General features: G+C 43.7%; 2 protein-coding genes across 3 annotated transcripts in view; one reads left to right on the top strand and one right to left on the bottom strand.

Moving 5' to 3' along the window:
* Window positions 1-3526: 3526 nt before the first annotated feature.
* Window positions 3527-14891, bottom strand: TSTD1 (thiosulfate sulfurtransferase like domain containing 1). Its single transcript, XM_073675759.1, has 4 exons — window positions 14537-14891; window positions 12260-12433; window positions 7006-7165; window positions 3527-3640 (listed from the first exon to the last, which is right to left on the bottom strand). Exons 1-4 carry the CDS (start codon window positions 14622-14624, stop codon window positions 3574-3576), a joined length of 489 nt encoding a protein of 162 aa, XP_073531860.1. The 5' UTR covers window positions 14625-14891; the 3' UTR covers window positions 3527-3573.
* USP45 (ubiquitin specific peptidase 45) overlaps window positions 14670-16106 on the top strand; it is a 142575-nt gene continuing 141138 nt past the window's right edge. The window contains exon 1 of one of the 2 annotated variants that reach the window (XM_073675755.1): window positions 14670-14960. The gene's annotated coding sequence lies outside the window, so the exon portion shown is untranslated. Of the gene's footprint in view, window positions 14965-16106 lie in introns of both variants that reach the window. The other variant, XM_073675754.1, reaches the window with a different exon arrangement.

The following is a 16106-nucleotide window of genomic DNA, read 5'->3' as shown; positions in this document are numbered from 1 at the left end:
GGGTGTCTTATTGACGCCCTCCATTACTAACCTGGGCTTCATGTCAGCTGCCAATACAAGGCTGTAATGATCCCCAACCCTATTGCCCCACTTGTCACCACACCAGGGCAAGTGGGAAGAGCGACGCTAAGGGCTGATGTTATTAGCCTCAGAGGGAGCCAGTATCCATGGCCCCTTCTCTGGCTATTATTATCCTGCAGCTGCCTGCCTAGTCTTTGCTGGTTAAATTTTATAGCGGGACCCTAGATCAATTTTTTCTGGGGTCATCCTGTAAACTAGCCAGTAAAGGCTAACCAAACAGCTGTGAGCTGTAATTAATAGCCAGGGAACATTTGGAAGTAATAGCCTCTTCCTTGGCTAAAAATACCAGCCCTCAGCTGCCAAAGAAATGGCACTTCATATTTGAAGTGCCAATTCTGACACATCCCGGGCTCTTCCTGATGCCCTAGTGCAGTTGCTTCGGGGTAATGGGATTAGGTGTAGCTGGCACCAGGCCCTAGGTTTAGTAATGAAGAGGTGTCAGCCAGACACCCTCATTACTAAACCTGTAAGTAAACCGTTAAATAAACACACACCGAGAATAAAACAGACACATTCTTTAATCATTTAAATTAACCTAATATACTCACCCCAGGTCCGACGGTAATCCAAGGATTAAAATGATGTCCCACGTTTCATTTTTCAAATATATTTAGCTCCAAAAAGCATTCATTGCTGTACAAAAACGCCCCAAAAATGTGCGTTTTTTTCCACAGCGGTTTTGCTGCAAACAAGTTCCTAGACATGCAGAAATGTTGCAGAAATTTCTGCAATGAAACACTCAATGTGTGCACATACCCTAAAAGGCATCCCAATGCGACAAGGTGTACCCAATCAGGACAGCCCTATCCTGTCTCTAGTATTAAAACCTTTGTGTCAGCTGACGTTCATGTACAACCCCTGGCAAAAATTATGGAATCACCAGGCTTGGAGGATGTTCATTCAGTTGTTTAATGTTTTGAAAAAAAGCAGATCACAGATATGGCACAAAACTAAAGTCATTTCAAATGGCAACTTTAGGGCTTTAAGAAACACTAAGAGAAATCAAGATAAAAAATGTGGTACTCAGTAAGGGTAATTTCTTTCAGACCAAGCAGAGGGAAAAAATTATGGAATCACTCAATTCTGAGGAAAAACAAACACACAAAAGAACACTCCAATACATCACTAGTATTTTGTTGCACCACCTCTGGCTGTAATAACAGCTTGCAGTCTCTGAGGCATGGACTTAATGAGTGACAAACAGTACTCTTCATCAATCTGGCTTCAACTTTCTCTGATTGCTGTTGCCAGATCAGCTTTGCAGGTTGGAGCCTTGTCATGGACCATTTTCTTCAACTTCCACCAAAGATTTTCAATTGGATTGAGATCTGGACTATTTTCAGGCCATGACATTGACCTTATGTGTCTTCTTTCAAGGAATGTTTTCACAGTTTTTGCTCTAGGGCAGGATGCAATATCATCTTGAAAAATGGTGTCATCATCCCCAAACATCCTTTCAATTGATGGGATAAGAAAACTGTCTAAAATATCAATGTAAACTTGGGCATTTATTTAAGATGTAATGACAGTCATCTCCCCAGTGCCTTTACCTGACATGCAGCACCATATCATCAATGACTGTGGAAATTTGCATGTTGTCTTCATGCAGTCATCTTTATAAATCTCATTGGAACGGCACCAAACAAAAGTTCCAGCATCATCACCTTGCCCAATGCAGATTCACGATTCATCACTGAATATGACTTTCATTCAGTCATCCACAGTCCACGATTGCGTTTCCTTAGCCCATTGTAACCTTGTTTTTTTCTGTTTAGGTGTTAATGATGGCTTATGTTTAGCTTTTCTGTATGTACAGGAGGAGCGAGGACCCTGCCCGCGAGAGCTCACAGTCTACAAGGGATGGGTGAGGATACAGTATGTGAGGATACAGCTGGTTGTGCAGCGGTATGGTGGAGCGAGGGTTACTGTAGGTTGTAGGCTTGTCGGAAGAGGTAGGTCTTGAGGTTTCTTTTGAAGGTTTCCACGGTCGGCGAGAGTCTGATCTGTTGGGGTACAGAGTTCCAGAGTAGGGGGGATGCACGGGACAAATCATGTATATGATTGTGGGAAGAGGAGATAAGAGGGGAGTAGAGAAGGAGATCTTGTGAGGATCGGCAGTTGCGTGCAGGTATATACCGGGAGACTAGGTCATGGATGTATGAAGGAGACCGGTTGTGGATGGCTTTGTATGCCAAAGTTAGGGTTTTGAACTGGAGTCTCTGGGCAATGGGGAGCCAGTGAAGGTGTGTACTACTCTCAAGTTGAAACAAAAAAATCAGAGAGCATGTCAGAGATGCCTCTGACCCTAACGCACCTAATCCATGTCCAGGCACTTTCTGCAGACACATGCGGGGGATTTAACTCACTTTTCCTTCTGTGCCATTGATTGGGTTTACAGGCCGGTCCGGGGGATCACAAGGAAGGAGGATCACAAGGAAATGGACAGTATGTGACTTAAATATGAGTGTCTGAGCAAAGGGTCTGAATATTTATGACCATGTGATATTTCAGTTTTTCTTTTTTAATAAATTTGCAAAAATTTCTACATTTCTGTTTTAATTCAGTCAAGATGGGGTGCAGAGTGTACTTTAATGAGAAAAAAAATGAACTTTTTAGAATTTACCAAATGGCTGCAATGAAACAAAGAGTGAAAAATGTAAAAGGGGTCAGAATACTTTAAGTACCCACTGTATAATTGTATTATTATATATTTTTATACTTTACTTTCAGGGGATAACAATCTGTCCCTGCGATGTGATGATCACAGAGGTGCCATGCAGTAATTATCAGAGCTGTCTTTTGATAAACCGTGTCCCTGTACGTTCACCACATTACTAGGACAGATTGCTATCCTATAGAAGTATTCATATATAATAATTGCAAGCAGAAAGCTTGAAAATCATGAATAAATGAAAACATTTTTCTGAATGTTCCAAAAACTACTTCTATATTGGCAAAAATAATTCCACTTGAACAACTACATAATTGATAATGATAATCTTGTGTAAACCTACCCTTGTATTCCAGAATATTACCTTATTCAGATGCCAGGTCATTGAGGGAGCCCTACATTTAGAGTCAAGAACAGGGTGAGATCTCAGATCTCATCAGGATAAGGCAGGAAGCCTTTAACTATAATTAAACTTTGGTAAAAGATTTTTCTTTTTCTGCACTTTCCTGTTGGGATCTGATCCCATTTTTTTTAAATGACAGCTGCATCTCCCAATCTAAAAGAGTAAAAGAGCCATTTAAATAATCCATTAGGAAAGTCTCACAAACCCGTATCTTCTGTACATGTTCCATTTCCCCCCAAAAAAGAAAAAAAGAGTCCTATTGAGAAAAGATTTCTATGAATTCTACTCCTGGGATCCGTTCCTTATCTTGTACAAGGCAGGAGCATGAAAAGAACAATTAACCTTAAAAGTGTAATATTTCACACTCGCTCTGTATGCCATTAAACATTTATTGATGACATGGCTGGAGTAAGAAAGTTCATGATTGTTTTTCTGGCAACTCATGCCTTGTCCAGTCCTGAAAGCCTCCTGTATAGTGATGAACACTGAAAAAAGAAAGAAATGCTTTGTAAGAAATCGTACAAGAACTGGAAAATGCTATTGGTATTGTAAACACTTGTGTGCTGATTTATCAAAGGGTTTACGCCAGAAAATAGTGAAAAACAAAGTTACTCATGACGGGAGTAACATTTCTGGTAAGGTTCACACAGCTAATAAGATGCAGTCATTAAGTGGGGTACGCCTCTTAGTGAATGCGATACATCTTATTCATGCATGCTCCTCATTAAGAGTGATGTATGAAAAACCAATGAATCAGGGCCTTGGTAATTTTTTTTATTTAGAATAAAGGGAATTTGATAGCAGGTTTTTGCTATGTAATCTGAAAGCAGCATGCTGTAAGGGCTGAGAGCCTGATTCCAGTGATGTGTCTCTTACTGGGCTGTGTATTGCTGTTTCAATAAAATCAGTGTTTTATCAGCAGGAGATTATCATTACAGGACTAGTTGTCTCATGCCTCCTAGTCAGCTGCTCTGTGTAACCATTCCCCCACCACTGATTGGCAGCTTTCTGTCACTGTATAGTGTACACAGAAAGCTGCCAATCAGTGATGTGGGTGGGGTTATACAGAGCTCAGCATTCAGAGCACTGCTAAATCTGCAGCAGCGAAAACAGTGATTTTATCAAAATGATAGCAAGCAGCTCAGTAAGTGATACATTGCTGGAATCAGGGTCGCAGCCCCTACAGCATGTTGCTCTCCAATTGCATAGCAAAAACCTATTGCCGAATTTCCCATAAAGAGTAAATTTCCCATATGAAAGCAGCATAATGTAGGGGAGAGACCCTGATTCCAGGGATATGTCCCTTACTGAGCTGCATGCTGTCATTTAAATAAAATCACTGTTTTATCTGCTGCAGATCTATCAGTTCTCTGAATGTTGAGTGTACAGTGTGCGCAGGAAGCTGCCAGAACAGAGCTCATGAATATGGAGGACTACCTGGCAGCAGTCCTCTAATGATAATCTCCTACTGATAAAAGTGATTTTATCAAAACTACATCAAGCAGCCCAATAAGTGATACTTCCCTGGAATCAGGGTCTTGGTCTCTTCCTGATGCTGCTCTTAGATTAGGTGTCAAATACCTGGTGACAGATTCCCTTTAAGTTTGCAAACTGCATTAATGAGGAATTCTGTTTAGGAAATAATACTTCAATAATATGGACTCGGTAGTACTGACATTTAGGAACTCTAAGCATGCAGCTCCCGTGCAAAATGACGACTTAGGACCATTTAAATGAGCCAATAATCAAGAGAAGAGTATTCATTGGAGCGTTCATTCCTAACTATCGGCCCATCTAAACAGGCCGGCAGACACCCAACAAACAAGTGAAATGTCCATTCATATTAAATATTGTTCCGTGCACATACAATTGTGATTGGCCTGTTTATTTGTACCATTAATTAACAGATTGTGCTGAGATACTTCTCCACTACTATAGCAGCTAATCATGTGGTTGATCCCTGGACCGTTCATGTTAGGGACCATTTAATAAAGGCCAATAATCGGGGAAGGACAATTCCTAGGTAGCCTCGTTCCTGCCTAATAGGAGAAACAAACAAGCAAATTGCTCAATAGTCGGGTGTATTTATTTTTAAGCAAACTTGGTCCCTTCAAGACATGGCGATTTTCTATTTTTGCACTTTGTTTTTTCCCCCCTCTTTCTTCCAAGACGCATACATTTTTTATTTTTTTGATGATCTAGGTGTAGGAGGGCTTATTTTTTGGAGGAATAATTTTTGTTTTGAATGATACCATCCATTTGCCTTTATAACGTACTGGAAAAACCTTCCAAGTGCAATGAAATTGCAAAAAAAAGTACAATTCTGCAATTGTTTTTTGGGTTTTGTTTTTGCAGTGTTCATTATGCGATATAAATGACTTGGTAATTGGCATCACCTGACCTGGAGAATCCGAACATGCATAGTTTTTTTTTTTTTATTTAAGTAGTGAAAATAAAAAATTGTAAAAAAATAAATAAATTCACTTGTGTTGTCATATTCCGGGACCTGTAAAGTTTTTATTTTTCCATTGATGGAGCTCTGTAGCGGGTTTTTTTTGCGCGTGGCGAGCTGATGCTTTTAGTGATAGAATTCGGAGGTAGATATAACATTTTTCACTGCATTCTCTTGTAGTGTTGCAGAGGCTGAAAAGCTACAACTTTGGCATTGATTTTTTTCTATTTACGGTGTTTAGCGATGGGGTTAATTCATTTTCTATTTTGATAGATCATACTTTTAAGGACGTGGAGATACCACATGTGTATTGTTTATTCATTTATTTTATTTCTAAAGGAGGAAAATGAGGCTGATTTGAACTTTTATATTTTGTTTTTCATATTTTTAAAAACTTTTTACTGTATTACTATATATAGCAAAAATTGCAGTCTCCTATGACAGCCAGTCATAAGCTGACCTTAATAGGAGTACCATCACAAAAGGCACAAGTATCTTCCAGAACCCATCGAGGCCCCACTATCGCACCGCGGCAAGTCGGAAGGCCCGTGAGACAGCATACCCCAGCCTGTGCGCTGCAAATGCCGCTGGCAGAGATAGATAGTGACATTTAACATGCTCTACTTGCGGCTGTTCAGGGCAGATGATGGCTGAATAACACAGCCATCATCTGCTCAGCAAAATGTGGGCTCAGCTCCTAAACCCATATCAAAGAATGGGATTAGACGTATGCAAAATATGGGCTCAGCGCCTAAGCCCATATCAAAGAATGGGATTAGACGTATGCAAAATGTGGGCTCAGCGCCTAAGCCCATATCAAATAATTGGATTAGACGTATGCAAAATGTGGGCTCAGCTCCTAAACCCATATCAAAGAATGGGATTAGACGTATGCAAAATGTGGGCTCAGCGCCTAAACCCATATCAAAGAATTGGATTAGACGTATGCAAAGTGTGGGCTCAGCGCCTAAGCCCATATCAAATAATTGGATTAGACGTATGCAAAATGTGGGCTCAGCGCCTAAGCCCATATCAAAGAATTGGATTAGACGTATGCAAAGTGTGGGCTCAGCGCCTAAGCCCATATCAAATAATTGGATTAGACGTATGCAAAATGTGGGCTCAGCGCCTAAGCCCATATCAAAGAATGGGATTAAACGCACTTGTAAATCCAGGGACATTAAAAAGATCACTGTTATCTGCAGCATATGGCACTATTATAAACAGGTAATGTGCTGCTGGGAACATGATGCGGAGAATGTGGTCAGTATGTCTTAACAGGCTATTACATGACTGCATATAATCGATTAGCAATTATTTAACCCCTTCACGCAATGCTTATTTTTATCTATTGTTGTGTTTTGTGGAATTTCACAAATAGCTTTCTTTCCCACTTACCTATTGTAACCAAGTGAAGTTGCTACACCTAAAGCTCTTCCACTTCGAATACCAGCAAGACAAGAAAAGACCAAGGTGTTGGATTTCTCTGGGAACTTCTTTTCATATTTCTTCTCAAAATCCTCTGGAGTCATTTGAAGTGCGGCCCCTAGATCTCCCACTAAATATACAAAAATAGTTCAAAGAACAGATACCAGTAATCATGACTATCAGCATATAGAAGACAGAAGAAATCTACAGCTTGTACAAAGAAGCAGCTTTGCAATTTACCACTTACTAAAAATTTTCTCTGTTCTCAAGAAGAGGAAATGTTACTTTTATAATGTACTGCACATAGTAACGCAGGTTGAATAAAGACCTAGGTCCACCAAGTTCAACCTTCCTCCCTCAATTGTACTCCCTACACTAACACCACACTAACTTACTGGGACTAGGCCTCACAATGTATTATTATTATTGCTAGGGTTACTGACCGCCTCTGCCGTCTATCAGCAGCGAGAAGTGCAGTGCTTACAGACTCTTCGGGGCCCCTGCACGCTTCTGATGCTCCAGAGACAAAGTTCTCTCTGCTTGTGGCATCGGATATTGCACAGTTCAGGCCAGCAACGCCACCATTATTCGTCAATTAACAGAAGCGCACCACCCTCCGGCATGCAGGAATCCAGGAGGCTTGGGAGCGGTGTGCTCCAGAACACAGAACATGGGATAAAATCTTAAAGGGGTTTTCCCAAGAATAAAAGTTCATTTTAATCAATAGATCTTTGATTAATAATAAGTTCCACAATTGGATGTGTTTAAATAAAATGTTCCTGTGCTGAGATAATCTTATAAATGTGCCCCTGCTGTGTACTGTGTAATGGCTGTGTCTGACCGTACAGGAACATGGTAAACACATACCACAGCTCCTGGGCAGGGGAGGAAGCAAAAGAGTATACAGATATTACAGCAGGGGATCACAACTGATTCTTTCTGTGAGGTAAAACATTGCTTAAAAACAGGCAGTGAAATGTTTTACCTCACAAACAGAATCAGCTGTGATCCCTGGCTGTAATGCCTGTATACTCTTTTGCTTCCTCCCCTTCCCAGGAGATGTGGTATGATCAGACCCTGTTCCGTACACGGTCAGATACAGCCATTACACAGTACACAGCAGGGGCACATTTATAAGATTATCTCAGCACAGGAACATTTTATTTAAACACATCCAATTGTGGAAGATATTATTATTCCAAGATCTGTTGATTAAAATGATCTTTAATTCGTGGGAAAACCCCTTTAAGGACACAAGAGTAATAATTTATTGGACACCCACAGTCCAGTACAAATATATACATTTTCAAGTCCACTAATCAACAAATCCACAGTGTCAAAAATCTACTTTCAATAATGCAAAAGGCTGAGACAAGTCAAAAGTTCTCCCTACATACACATTAGATTAAAAGTGTCTGGGATTGTGATATCTGCTGGAGAAGTCATCAGTATCAGTGATGGGAGTCAGAACCTTACCGATCAGCTCTGGCGGAGACCGTATTTATACAATGAATGAAGCCGGAACCGCACAGCTCTTCAATATACACTGCTCAAAAAAATAAAGGGAACACTCAAATAACACATCCTAGATCTGAATGAATGAAATATTCTCATTGAATACTTTGTTTTGTACAAAGTTGAATGTGCTGACAACAAAATCACACAAAAATCATCAATGGAAATCAAATTTATTAACCAATGGAGGCCTGGATTTGGAGTCATCCCTAAAATTAAAGTGGAAAAACACACTACAGGCTGATCCAACTTTGATGTAATGTCCTTAAAACAAGTCAAAATGAGGCTCAGTATTGTGTGTGGCCTCCACGTGCCTGTATGACCTTCCTACAACGCCTGGGCATGCTCCTGATAAGGTTGCGGATGGTCTTCTGTGGGATCTCCTCCCAGACCTGGACTAAAGCATCCGCCAACTCCTGGACAGTCTGTGGTGCAACGTGACGTTGGTGGATGGAGCGAGACATGATGTCCCAGATGTGCTCAATCAGATTCAGGTCTGGGGAACGGGCAGGCCAGTCCATAGCTTCAATGCCTTCATCTTGCAGGGACTGCTGACACACTCCAGCCACATGAGGTCTGGCAATGTCCTGCATTAGGAGGAACCCAGGGCCAACCGCTCCAGCATATGGTCTCACAAGGGGTCTGAGGATCTCATCTCGGTACCTAATGGCAGTCAGGCTACCTCTGGCGAGCACATGGATGGCTGTGTGGCCCTCCAAAGAAATCCCACCCCACACCATTACTGACCCACTGCCAAACCAGTCATGCTGAAGGATGTTGCAGGCAGCAGATCGCTCTCCACGGCATCTCCAGACTCTGTCACGTCTGTCACATGTGCTCAGTGTGAACCTGCTTTCATCTATGAAGAGCACAGGGCGCCAGTGGCGACTTTGCCAATCCTGGTGTTCTGTGGCAAATGCAAAGCATCCTGCACGGTGTTGGGCTGTAAGCACAACCCCTATCTGTAGACGTCGGGCCCTCATACCACCCTCACGGAGTCGGTTTCTAACCGTTTGTGCAGACACATGCACATTTGTGGCCAGCTGGAGGTCATTTTTCAGGGCTCTGGCAGTGCTCCTCCTGTTCCTCCTTGCACAAAGGCAGAGGTAGCGGTCCTGCTGCTGGGTTGTTGCCCTCCTAAGGCCCCCTCCACGTCTCCTGGTGTACTGGCCTGTCTCCTAGTAGCGCTTCCAGCCTCTGGAAACTACGCTGACAGACACAGCAAACCTTCTTGCCACAGCTCGCATTGATGTGCCATCCTGGATGAGCTGCACTACCTGAGCAACTTCTGTGGGTTGTAGAACCAACATTCAAAAGTGACCAAAACATCAGCCAGAAAGCATTGGTACTGAGATGTGGTCTGTGGTCCCCACCTGCAGAACCACTCCTTTATTGAGGGTGTCTTGATAATTGCCAATAATTTCCATCTATTGTCTATTCCATTTGCACAACAGCATGTGAAATTGATTGTCAATCAGTGTTGCTTCCTAAGTGGACAGTTTGATTTCATAGAAGTTTGATTTACTTGGAGTTATATTCTGTTGTTTAAATGTTCCCTTTATTTTTTTGAGCAGTGTATATTGGTGGTGTCTGAGAACTGCAGATCTGCTTCTATTTAATTCAACAGGAGAGGAGCTGCAGCTCTCAGCACCACTAAATACACAGTGAACAGAGATGTGTGGCTCTAAACACTGTTAATATCCAGCTGTATCAGTGCTGATGAAAGCTGATCGTCAGAGTGCTATGTGTAGAACCTCCACTATTATATGGATAGTTGTCCAATATCAGCATGTTCAGCTTTAAGCGTGCCCAAAAAGCATATTTCTTTAGACTGGCTTATCACTCCACCTCACTTATCTAATTATCCCATTTTGCCCTTCCAACATTTCCCTCAGAATCTGGACCCTCATAGCATCTGCTTAGCCACCTTCCAAGCACTGATTGGCCCTCTGTATCTGTACTTGTATACATAGTGGCTGTTGACTGGTTCATGCAGCATTATGTGAACACCCTATTTATTACATTGATGGTTCACCACACAAGCAATTGTTACCATCCACCTTTCATCTCTCCCCTATTTCCTCATAGACTGTAAGCTTGCGAGCAGGGCCCTCACTCCTCTTGGTATCTGGTGATTTAGGTGATTATTGTTATTCTGTAATGTCGTTATTGTCTGTACAAGTCCTCTCTAAAATGTAAAGTGCTGCGGAATAAGTTGGCGCTATAGAAATAAAAATATTATTTTTAGCTGGGGGCTGACTAAGCTTAATATATTATTATTTATCCAAAAGGTCAACCATTTTAAAGTTGGCTGAATGTGCCGATATTGGATGACCATGTAATGAGCTTCCCGACTCATCCCTGATAGGTGTCGGACAGCAAACCTCTCCTCTCACGGGATTACCGCGACAGAGAGGAGCCAGAAGACTGCAGTGTCTGAGTTCACGTACTCCTGCATTGAATAGAAGCACTTCTCCCTCTTATTAAACGGTGCTGGTTTCTTTCAGCAGTGCAGGAGTTAAACTGCTCAGCTTTTAGTCTCTGTAGCTTCCTTCTTGGAAGTTCTCAGCTGTGCAGTATCAGCCACTTCCCTCTCCTATATAATCTCTGCTCTGGCAATCTGGATTGCCAGTGTTAAGTCTTTTACAGCCTGGTGAGGAGTGGAGGATTCAGTGTTCGGTAAAGGTGTTTAAGGAGAGTTGTTTTGTGACTGTTGCTGGGTGTTTTGGCTGTGTACATAGTTCTCTTCCTCTTCTGTTTTTGTTTACCTTCCTAATCCCTTCGACGTTTCCTGCTGTTGTCTGTGAATGCATGTTTTGTATGTTTGGTATTTTCATTTATCCCTGTACATCCTTCCTTGTTTGTCTGGTTTGTGTATTTACATATACTATTCATCCCTGCTTCCCTGGGTGGGGGAGGGAACAGATAAGGGCTGATTCAGGAGAACAGCAAGGTACAAGTCCCCAGCATCTTCACCATCAGAAGTAACCTGGGCAGCAGGGATAGCTAGGAGGATAGAATAGGAAGGAGCCCCTGGTTCTGGGTTATCAGTCAACAGTATCGTGACATCTCCTCTTTGAAAAGACATGGATGCTTAGCTGAGCTGAAAGTTCATGTGTATGGAAGAAGGGGGCAAGAGAGATAGTAATTTAAGGCAAGATTTAAAGACACAAAACCTCTTAAAGATACAGAAATCAATGTACCATCTCCTTTCAAAAAAAAAAAAAAAAAAAAATTATATATATATATATATATATATTTCTTATTTTTGTTAGTGTCACCATATGAGTGCGTGTTTCTTGCAGATTATTTTTTCTTTCAATGGTCCCATAAAATATATTTCTCTCTGGAGCATACTCTTAAATGAGCTGTATGTTACAGCTGACGACAACTGAGGATCACTTGGGCACGGCTCCTGTGTAATTTTTGGTGCTTGGCGTCAATTATCCTGTGCCAATACTGTAGATTTAAGGAAGATTGCAAAGGACTTTACAATGGGTACACAGGCACAACAGTGTTCCATCTCTTCTCCATAGACACAGCACACCCATACTGTCATGGCGGCTGGGATTCCTCCACAGAAACTGATATTTAAAGAATTTATTTTCTTTTTTTGCATAAATCTTTTTCAGCACAGCCAGGTTAAATCTGAACTTCATGGAACTAAAAACTAATTGTGTCAAAATTTGCTACGGTTTAAATTACTTACATGGGATGTTCATTGATCCCTTAATAACGCCATACTCTTTAATTTCCCATGGCTCCCGAACATCTATATGTACAACGCCATCCTTTTTCAGCAAGTCTTTCAGTTCTTCATAGTTGATGGTTATGCCAGAGCTGACAGAAGAGCTGTGGACAACAAGCCATTGTGGACTCCAAGCTGTGACATAAGACAAAAAAGAGCAGAAATTAATATATACCATGATCTGGAAGCAAAACTAACACTTTTGTTGCTCGAAATCGTTTATTTGACATTGAGTATCTCAGACGATTATCCGGGACTGTGCAATGGACTGCACACAGACCAATGTAAGTCAATGTGCTAGCTGTGCCGAAGTGTGGGGAGGCCGAGAGGGGCTGTTACCCCGAGAGCAAAAATCTAAGGGGGCACAAAATTACGCTCCCTGCCCCCAGTGCAGCTTCTTCTTGGAGTGGTGCAGAAGCCCAGAGAGTGCCTGCTCAATGGTCGGCAAGTTGATAAGTAAAGCGGTCAGAGGCTGCTTTGACACTTCAGTCGGTGCCACAAGTTCCTATACCGCGAACCTTTGATAGAGTCACGGCAGTCTCAGTTCCTGCCTATGAACAGCGCAGCAGATATGAGATGCTCATCAGCTGCTGTGATCTGTATAGGCAGCGATTAAAGTGAACTTTGTCATCTCGGTCACTGCCTGTGCATAGTGCGGCAAGCCAAAGCAAACACATCTTGAATGCAGGGCTCTGCATCGGCAGTGATTGAGATGACAAAAGGTTGCACTGTTCTCTCCCATAGCTCTCTGCCTCGCTCTTGTAGTTCTGTGAGAAGAGAGACAGAGACCTGCAGGGGCAGCTCTACCAAATATATAAAAATGTTCCCTGTAAAAAAACAAACCACTAACATTATAAGACTATGTTCACACGTGGCGTTTTTGCTGCGTTTTCCGCAGGCAGAACCTGCTCTCTTGGCAGTAAAGAAGCTGCTTACAAAAAGCAGTTTTTGCTGCGTTTTTGTCAGGTACATTTGTGCATACTGATATAGTTTACTGCATAAAAAAGCAGGATTCAACTTCCTCAGGTTTTTGCACCCCCCCCAAAAAAAGCACTGCAAAAACACTGAAAGAAGTGACATGCTGCAGTTTTCAAAAACACAGCAGTTTTCCAAATCAGTCAGGAAAAAACATCCAAGCTGTGTGCATGAGATTTCTGAAATCGCATAGCCTTCGCTGGTACTGTAAAACGCAGCTTAACAATTGCATAAAAAAACACAGCAAAAACGCAGCCTGTGAACATAACCTTATAAAGTTTTTTATAAACCTAACTGGGGCTTTCTGGGTGATGGGGCAGATTTGCCAGCACTGGGTCTTTCTGGGTGATGGGGCAGATGTGCCAGCACTGGGGTTTTCTGTGTGATGGGGCAGATGTGCCGGCACTGGGGCTCTCTGGGTGATGGGGAAGATGTGCCGTGGTACTGGGGCTTTCTGGGTAATGGGGCAAATGTGCCAGCACTGGGGCTTTCTGGGGCACATGTGCCGGCACTGGGGCTTTCTGGGTGATGGGGCAGATGTGCCGGCACTGGGGCTTTCTGGGTGATTGGACAGATGTGCTGGCACTGGGGCTCTCTGGGTGATTGGACAGATGTGCCGGCACTGGGGCTCAGACTCTGGGTGATGGGGAGGATGTGCCGGCACTGGGGCTCAGACTCTGGGTGATGGGGAGGATGTGCAGGTACTGGGGCTTTCTGGGTGATGGGGAGGATGTGCAGGTACTGGGGCTCTCTAGGTGACTGAACAGATGTGCTGGCACTGGGGCTCAGACTCTGGGTGATTGGACAGATGTGCCGGCACTGGGGCTCAGACTCTGGGTGATGGGGAGGATGTGCAGGTACTGGGGCTTTCTGGGTGATGGGGAGGATGTGCAGGTACTGGGGCTCTCTAGGTGACTGAACAGATGTGCTGGCACTGGGGCTCAGACTCTGGGTGATTGGACAGATGTGCCGGCACTGGGGCTCAGACTCTGGGTGATGGGGAGGATGTGCAGGTACTGGGGCTTTCTGGGTGATGGGGAGGATGTGCCGGCACTGGGGCTCAGACTCTGGGTGATTGGACAGATGTGCCGGCACTGGGGCTTTCTGGGTGATGGGGAGGATGTGCAGGTACTGGGGCTCTCTGGGTGATTGGACAGATGTGCTGGCACTGGGGCTCTCTGGGTCATGGAGAAGCTTTGTCAGCACTGGCACGTCCTGTAACCTGGCACATACTTGTAGAAAGTGATACCCATGAGATCTCACCCTGGCGAGCTGCTGCTGCCCTCTGCACGGTGCCAGCTCTGTTCACAGCACTCACTGCCATACACAAGCGCCCGAGCCAAGCAGACATGGTGCCGGTCACTGGTGTCCCCTCCACCGGGCGGAAACGTCCCGCTACAGAGGGAGGGAGCGCCCCGGAAATTCCTGCACGCCGTCACGTTAACCAGACAGTAATAATCCAGCACCGGCCCCGCTGTACGGTGACTTGTTAGGGAGAGCCTGTCCATACCGAGCACGGCTATTATTATCACCGGCAAGGAAATGTCAAAGCTAAATACAGCAGCTCCAGTGTGAGGCTCGCGGCTCCTGCCGGCTTCCGTAGCCGTGTTATTGCTGCAGTGTGGACTCGTCTCCAGGAGGACACGTGGGTGGTGAAGGTACACAACCGGGAGCGGACTGCTGTGCTGTAGGTAGGCGCTGTACCCGGCTGTACCCACTGCCTTGCTCCTAGTTATGTGCATGAGAGGGGGAGACCACCAGGGGTTATGTGGGCGCAGGGAATGCCATGTAGTTGCTTAGTATTATGCTCTGGTGCCCATATACAGCAGCCTGTGTGCATGAGCTGTAACCAGGGGACTGTAGATTGCCTCAGATTATGTCCCCTGTGCTGTATTTTTGCCCCTATATCCGTGTCCCTGTACACCCATTCCTGCCCATTTACTGTCCCCTTGGGAAGAAGATGTGTATGTGCCCATCTTCTACCTGCTCATGTACTGGTGCTTATTTTACCTGAATCCTTTTTTTTTTTTGTATAATCTTTTAATCTTTATTTTTTTATATAGCGCTAACATATTCCGCAGCACTTTGTATCTTTTCAGTTATTTTTTTCCTCCGTCTTTGCCATCAGTTTTGTCTTTTTTTAAACTTGTGTTGTATAAAACAGCGAGCGGCTTCCAAGCCGAAACCGCCAGGTCGACGATCGTGGAGATTACTCCAACCACTTGTCGTCTTTGGAAACGTGAATCGGTTAAAAGAAGCCCAAGAGGCTGAACGTGTGAACAGCCCGTAGCTTTTACATCACAGGACATGTACTCCTCCTTGTTACAGTCTATTTTCCAGGGCGCTTATGGAGTGTGCCCTAAAGCCGCCCTGCGCCACCTTCACCTTTGGGATCAAGGTCATATAGAAGGTTTATTATGTAAGATTCCACAGAAATCGAGAAACAGATTGTGGACTCTGATGTTAAGGGAAGAATATGTTCGTTCTCCGAGTCTGACAGCCCTTGTACAGCAGTGCACAGAGCCGTCCTGAGGAGCTGCCGACACACCGCTCTCCTGTGTGCATGAACCAAGCCACCAAAGACTGGATTCACATAACCATGTTTCATGGTCTGATGTTCAGACCGGCTGTGGGTCTCCAGACCTGGACTTGATAGCCTCGTATATGCCTGTGAGGCTGTGAAGTTAGGGCCAGGATACTTGTGTTTAGCATCTGGACCTAAAGCCACGGCCCCACTATCAGTATTTGGTCAGTATTTCTCAGGAATGGGAGCCAAAACCAGGTGAGGAACAATCAGAGAAAAGGTATAATAGAAACAAGTCACCAATTCTGC

The sequence above is a fragment of the Phyllobates terribilis genome, unplaced genomic scaffold, assembly GCF_046119375.1.
Source record: "Phyllobates terribilis strain yellow unplaced genomic scaffold, ASM4611937v1 Scaffold_3__8_contigs__length_932513732, whole genome shotgun sequence".
NCBI classification, from domain to species: Eukaryota; Metazoa; Chordata; class Amphibia; order Anura; family Dendrobatidae; genus Phyllobates; species Phyllobates terribilis.
Note: the sequence above shows the minus strand (reverse complement) of the source record. Positions and strands in the feature narration are given on the sequence as shown.

Excerpts from the sequence above, each read along its gene's own strand:
- TSTD1 (XM_073675759.1), bottom strand. The coding sequence starts at position 14,624 with ATGTCTGCTTGGCTCGGGCGCTTGTGTATGGCAGTGAGTGCTGTGAAC. Across the intron at positions 12,434-14,536 it reads GGCAGCAGCAGCTCGCCAGG|CTTGGAGTCCACAATGGCTT; the intron begins GTGAGATCTCAT and ends CTTATGTCACAG. Across the intron at positions 3,641-7,005 it reads ACTTCACTTGGTTACAATAG|TGTTCATCACTATACAGGAG; the intron begins GTAAGTGGGAAA and ends TTCTTTTTTCAG.